General features: G+C 46.6%; 1 protein-coding gene across 5 annotated transcripts in view; it reads left to right on the top strand.

Annotated features, from left to right (window-relative positions):
• The first annotated feature begins 2771 nt into the window (after window positions 1-2771).
• MLXIP (MLX interacting protein) overlaps window positions 2772-7165 on the top strand; it is a 54205-nt gene continuing 49811 nt past the window's right edge. For 4 of the 5 annotated variants that reach the window (XM_075516645.1, XM_075516641.1, XM_075516643.1 and 1 more), the window contains exon 1: window positions 2772-3198. In XM_075516645.1, coding sequence (XP_075372760.1) covers window positions 2828-3198 — 371 coding nt within the window. In that variant the 5' untranslated portion in view covers window positions 2772-2827. Of the gene's footprint in view, window positions 3199-3529; window positions 3606-7165 lie in introns of those variants that run through there. The other variant, XM_075516646.1, reaches the window with a different exon arrangement.

Below are 7165 nucleotides of genomic sequence, written 5' to 3'. Positions count from 1 at the left end.
GAGTCTTCACCCGTTACTGATCACCTAAATGCTGATCTTAAAAAGGCAAACCAAGAGATCTGTCTCCAAAATAACTGGATTTAAGGGATGCATCTTTCCTTGCATCTGCAGTATTTGCACTGAGGATGGTTAGAGGAGACAACTCTGAACTGCATCAAATGTTAGTCATAGCTTAAGACTGCTGTCCCCATTTTAAGTGATGGTTTGGTGTAGTGCTAACTTCTTAGAAAATTGCATTACTACCTAGCAACTTAACAAGTTACCCCTCCTTGCACACAGGAAGAAGCAAGTGTGGCTTGCTTATAAATTTGTGAATTAAATATATAGGCTGTTATTGTGGAAGTACTGTATACAGTGCTGTTATTGATGGGTGGTTGTGATTTTTAATTTTTGTTTAGTTAAGGTGCTCTTAACAAACTACATGTCAGACTTAACATTCATATTTTTACAATGTCTATTTTGTTTTGAAATGTTTTCATTTTTTGCACTTAGAGTACTCTCAATCAGAATGCCTTGCTGGGAGATAGCATAGCTTTCTTTTACAAAACAAAACAAAAAACAACTTTAGAATAAGGTAACAATAACCAGCTTGGAAGCTAAATTATGACTGTGGCCTCTTAAGAATTTTAGTCATATGTGATGCTGACTAAGAGCTGAATGTTAATCTTGATTTTTAAAGATTTCTAACAGAGCCCTCACATGATGTGACCATGCCTTACTGCTCCTTTCATGTGGGGAGGTATTTGACCTTACCACTTCTCCCCTAAACACAGTGATCCGTCTTGATTTCATGCTTTCTAATGGAGAATATTAGATCACTGAAAGGGCATAATTGTGATATTGCAGGAATGCCTCTTCGTTCCATGCCCAGGACTTGCTGTCTCTATCCCTTGAGTTTTCCTTGATCTTATTTCTGGTTTTACAAAGCAGAAAAAGTAGCATGTGGCAATTTAACGTTTGGGGTTTGTTTCCCCTCCTGAGGATGACTATATAGAAGAGCCTGTTTTTTAAGTATGAGGTCCTAGAACTGAGAGAATATAAGCAATTTAGTATAAATGCTTTGGAGTATGCCATCTAGAATATAATTGCTCTCCTGGTGATGGAGGTTTGCTCTACAGGGCAAGCTAGAGATCTTTTTTCTTGACCTTGTATATGCATACGTATGTACATGGGTTTTTGTGCTGTAAGCTGCTGTTTGCTCCCCAGACTAATACATCTACCGGCCCTATTGCTGTGCTTTCATCTTGACCTACAGAATCCATTGCTTCCTTTATGCTTTTGAGAAGGATGAAATCCGATCTTTACTTCCCCTGGAACAATTGTGCTTACTTTACACACGCCACTGAGCAGGTATGTGCGTTAGGTGTGAGCCACCAGGCTGGCAGTAGAAGGGCCGTGTCCCAAGCTTTTCTCTGCAATTCCAGGCTGATCCCTCCAGCCATGTTTGCAGCCTGTCTGCCATGGGTCTCCAGCTACTTCTGTAGCTGCCCTGGCTTCTTGCAGACTGCTTCCTGAAAATAATATGCAATTTACTGTATTAAAGATAGTTTAAATCCATAAAATGTTTCTAGCCCAACGACTATCTTGTCAACATCCTTCAGCCAGTTCTGGGCTGTCCTCTGCATCTTCTGATTTAGAAATATTAGAAATAGTTGCACCAAGGGAGGTTTAGATTGGATATTGGGAAAAATGTCTTCCCCGGAAGGGTTGTCAAGCATTGGAACAGGCTGCCCAGGGAAGTGGTTGAGTCGCCATCCCTGGAGGTATTTAAAAGACGTTTGGATGAGGTGCTTAGGGACATGGTGTAGTGGTGGACTTGGTGGTGTTAGGTTTATGGTTGGACTTGATGATCTTAAAGGTCTTTTCCAACCTACATGATTCTGTGATTCTCATGTTCATGAGAGTCCCTTAAGCTTAGGGGTGTTTCTCTGAGGAAGTGTGTTACCAAAGTCATGCAGTTAGCTCCTTGTGATGGTTCTCTTGAGTGACCCCAGCCTCCCCAGGCCTCTTCTCAGTCTTGAGGCCTGAGGTGGTTGTGCATTTTTGGTCGAGGGTTCCCCATGCACCACCTTCGCCCTACAACATTGTCCTGCTGGGTGGAAGCGCCATGCTGGATCGTTTAAACCACTGCGGGAGGAGTGGGGACAGGACAGCCGTAGTGTGACACCAGGGCCTTGTGGCAGTGATGCCTTCCGCTTTCTTGGTGAGACTGGTGGTGATGCAAGGTAGCCAGCCGCCCTGCAGGGATGTTTCATGATCGACAGTGGTGTAAGGGGAAGGGTAAAACATGGTGGGTGTCACTTACGTGGTGGGTGAGTGGGAGGAGGCAGGGATGGTCCTGCCCTTTCCTCTAAAGGAGCTCTCCTCTTGTAAGTAAAGGGCAGTGGGGTGAGGGAAAGCGGCCTCTAAGGTGGTAATGGGCTGCAGCTTTCACTGAGGGGAAACACCCGCAGGGGTGTTTTCCAGTGGCCTTTGGGGTGGCTGATGGGGCTCTCCCTGAGGGGACACGGCCTCGGGGGCGGCTGGGAACCGCGTCGAGGGAAAGCGGCCTCGGGAGTGGCAATGGCGGGATGGGCCCTTTGCTGAGGGAAAGGGGCCCGAGGGGTGGCCGGAGGGGCCGCCGGCCCGCGCTCGCTCCCGCTGAGGGAGGAGGCCCGCGCGGCTGAGGCGGCAGCAGGGAGGGCGCAGGCCGCAGGGGAGGGGGGCGGCGCTCCGGCTCCTTTAAGGGGGGCGGTGCGGCGCGGCGGGGGCCGGCCCGGGGCGGAGCGGGGCGGTGGCGGCGCAGAGCGGGCGGCGGGCTTGGCCGGCGGCTGGCGGCAGCGGGGCCATGGCCGCCGACGTGTTCATGCGGCCGGCGCGGCTCCTCGGGGCGGCGGGGCCGCTGTGTCCCCGCACGGAGCCCGACGAGGACTCGTCGGACACGGACGATGGTGGCGTCTCGCCGGGCGGAGGGCGGCGGTGCGGGCCGCGGCGGGGGCAGCCCCCGGGCCCCCAGATCATCCACTCGGGCCACTTCATGGTCTCGTCGCCGCACAGCGAGCACCCGCCCAAGAAGGGCTATGACTTCGACACGGTCAACGAGCAGACCTGCCAGACCTACCAGTTCGGGGCGGCCCGCGGCGGCGGCGGCGCCGGGGGCCGCCTCAGCATCGACGCCTCCCTCACGAAGCTCTTCGAGTGCATGTCCCTGGCCTACAGGTACCGGCCGCCGCCCTTGGGCCGCGGGGCGGGGGCCGGGGGCGTGGGGCAGGGCGGACCGGGGGCTGGGGGCGGCGCGGAGGGGCCGAGCGGCTCCCGGAGTGAGTCACGGCCGCGGGGAAAGCCCCGGCTGGGCGTCGGCGGGGGGAACCGGGCCGGGGACCCGAGAGCGCGGTGAGGGACGGAGCGGGGGGGGGGTGAGCGAGGCCTGAGGTGATGGGCCGGGGCACCCCCGGGGGCGTGGGGACAGCCGTGCGTTGACTTTCGGCGGTGATACCTCCCCCCCACGCGTGGGTGTTGGTGTCGCTTTTGTTTTCAGTGAACTTTAGGATCCTTGCGGGCACTTTTCCGTAGGCCTGAGACCACGGCGCAAAGCGTCGCCCAGCCCTCGGCGCGAATGGTTTCGGGTGAGCGGAGAGGCTGTCACCGCGTTTTCGCCGGGGCTGGGAGGGGAGAAAGGGAGGCTGGGCTGAGTGTGTGAGGCGAAGTGGGACCTCATCCCCGGCGTGGGAGTGCGCGCTGCGTCTGCAGACTCTTCCTGGCACTAGAATATGCTCCGCATCTCACGGTCAGGCTTGAAGTTAGTGGAAACATCTAGTGCTGAAGAGTCTCGGGAGAAATCCCTGAAGGGCAAAGTAAGGGTTGTGCCCCGGCCTGTGTGAAAACTGGCCAATTTTGCTTTCTTTTTTTTTTCCTTTTTTCGCCCCCCCCCCCCCCCCCCCCCCCCAATTTTATTTTTATAACAAATTCAAGAAAGTGGGATCTGTCATTGTTTCCTTTGTTCCGGTGGTTCAGTTGGTTGTAGCACTTCCTGGGTTTATCTGCGCCTTTTGCTCAGACTTCGTTTTTGCTTTTTGTCTGTTTAATAAGGCATTATATTCACATTTACTCCCTTTGTCTGTCATCCAAAATGGAGGCAGAGCTATGGAATAGAAGTGTTTTGAAAAGATGTATCGAGCCTGCTCGAGTCTTTTGTTCAGTGTGATACAGCAGAAGTTGGATCCAATCTGATGTTCTCTATTGAGCATATTTTGGAAGTCGATTAAAAGGAATGATGGAAAATGCCTCTGAGCATATCAACAGAAATATTTATTTTCATTTATGGGAACCATATTAGCGTGCTAAAAGAAAATTAACTTTGCCCACCCCAAATTCCTCTATTTAAGTATTGCTCAATGAAGAGGAAACAATAGAACTATCCGTTCTGTACGGTTAGTGAGAAAATGTAAGTAATCTTCTCATTTTGATAATTTTTACTAAGCAAGTTATTAGTTACTAGCAAGAGAGTTAATCTTAAATAAGGTGCGTACAAAAATGGGCATAAATTATTTGTGTTTACGAAAGAAATAAAAATGTAAAACTTAACCAGTCTGCCTTTATTGTACAAGCTGAGAGGAACACGCAAAGGAACCACAAGTATTACGAGGGACAGAACTTGACTTCTCACGCGTATCTTCTCATCGGCCTCTATCAGCTTTATTTTATGTTGTGCTTCCACTATGTATCCTTGGGATTTTGAAACTGAGGATCACATCTAATGCAAAGAAATAATTCTGTGATACTAATTTGACAATACCGAACTCTGAGGTAGATGCATAAATTGAGCACCAAATCTATTTTAGCAGAAATAATTTTATCCTGCTTGTTGGTGGTAGTATGAGGCAAGGTGCAGAAAATATCTTCTTAGAGGCTACCAAACAAAAACATTTTCTTAATACTTCGGTACTTGGATACGTTAAGGTTTGCTTAGTTGTAACTATGAAGCATCCTGCCCAGATCCAGCCTGCTTACTTGCTGGCTTTGTGATAAATTTTTAAAATCTGCCTAACAAACCAATTGTAAACTTGGGTCTAAAAAGGATTAAAATAATTTTGGAAAGTCTAATTTGGGGTGATGAACGTGGGTATGAAATGAGGAATCATCGCTGTTTAACAAATGATTGATTAAGCAGGTAGGTTGAACCTTTCTACCTTGGAAGCGGTATCTCTGTCCATATCCTCCTCAGGGAACACACAACACTTGGTAAACAGCAACTGTGTTTTGTGCTGTGCTTCAAGTTTGATTTGAACTTGGTTGGCTTATGGGGATGTTTTCATTGCTGTTGCCTCAGATGTATCTTTCCCATTATTGTCTATCTGATCTAGCACTGACAAAACACGCAGATTCTGTGTTTACACTTTTCGTACTGCCTTTGCTGGATAGAAATTCACTCTAGGAAAAAAACTGGGGGGTGTGGAAACCAACACCAAAACCTGTAAAACAAAAAGGTGAAGAAGTGTGGTTTTTGCTCTGTGGCTGTTGCAGAACCAGCAATGAGGGGCATGAGCTAACTCATCACGTTTCTAGAGCTGGGGTAATGCAGCTATGTTAAATACAAAAACAAGGAAGTTGCTGTAGCAGAGCTCTGTGTGTAATATTTATTTACAGTTGACACCCATTGCTAGTATTTCGGTGTTTAAAAGTTTTAAAAAGAGGCACTAAACTGTGTGGTATCCATTAGCTTTGCCAATGAGCTAGAAAGCAAAGTTTTTCTAGATTACCTAGGTCATTACCTGGGATGGTTTATGTTTGAAAGTGACCAAATTTGTGCTGAATCATGTTCATGATGGGATGCACAGTGTAGCCTGGGCTTTTTTAATTGTGCTGTAAAATAATGTTTTTAATATGGCTTTGTACTGTTAACTGTCAAAATTTTTATGATAAAAAACTATTTCTGAACATGAGGGAAGTGATTCCTTCATGCCTTTGAGCAGTACAAGCTAACCTAATTTTAGTTTTCATCATAGCTGTTTCAGTGACGTATACAGCTGCGCAGGTTGAAAATCCTCATTTCAAATGAACCATTGCACAGGGGAAAATATGGCCACAGCATACTCCCCTGTACAGTTAGGAGATTAAAACAATCTTCTAAATCAATAAATTACTTATAAACACTAGGGTTTACAACAGGTATCATGTGGGCTGTACTTTATTTAAATGTCACCTGTTTTTTCTCAAGAGATTGATTGTGGGAACTATACCATACTGACGAAGGTAAAAGAACCCTGGTTTTCCTCTTTTAGCCCCTTCATCTCAGCCCTTTAAAACAATGTGACCTTGCAGATCTTGATGTGTGTAGGTAGCTAGCCTGACCTATGGCAGGCAGGACACTTTCAAGGCAAAAAGATTTTTAAAAATATGCTTTCCGAAATGAAAATGACCTTTGATGCTGTTCATTCTAATGAGAAACTATGCCAGTGGTTATATGGCCTACAATGGTTATTAAGCAGAATTAAGTCAAATGATACATAATCTTGATATTTAATTTAGTAAAGCCCTTTAATAACTTTACAATTATCCAGATAATTACATTACCCAAAAGTAACTTCCCAAAACTGAACTGTATTCTGGGATGTTCTGACCACAGCATATAATGAAGTTTTTTTCTGAGATTGGGACAGAAGAGTTTTTTCTCTTCATTTTGGAGAGCTGTTGTCTTCAGTGGAAGAATAACGTTCAGCTTCTTGTAGAATGCAAGCTGAAGGCTTATGTGAAGTGAAAAATTATGCTTTACGAAAGGGTACTGTAAAATTATGCTTTACAAAAGGGTACTGCCCTAACAGGCTGGAATATGGGGACGTTCGACTTCCCTGTGGAAAGCTCTGCTTTGGAAACCATTGTTCCCAAAGTTTAGCATGTAGTTTGTTTAAGGTCCAAAATCTGAAATATGCACTTGGAAATACAGATCTGCGTATTCTGAACTCTGCATGTGGAGCTCTGAAAAACATGCGGTAGGAATCAGTGGCACTGTGCTAGTTTATCTCTAGGGTTTTGATGCTGAGGTGGTAGAGAGGTAAATCATGCTGGAATGACTAATGTAATCATTGCGAGGAGTAGGAAATACAATGCATTACTCCTGGAAAAAGTAGATTTAAGTTGATTCTTTAGTTACTTTCTCTAGATGTAAAATGTGATAGTGCAGACTTCA

The sequence above is a fragment of the Mycteria americana genome, chromosome 13 (genome assembly GCF_035582795.1).
Source record: "Mycteria americana isolate JAX WOST 10 ecotype Jacksonville Zoo and Gardens chromosome 13, USCA_MyAme_1.0, whole genome shotgun sequence".
NCBI lineage: Eukaryota > Metazoa > Chordata > Aves > Ciconiiformes > Ciconiidae > Mycteria > Mycteria americana.
This window is presented reverse-complemented; position numbering and strand designations above follow the sequence as displayed.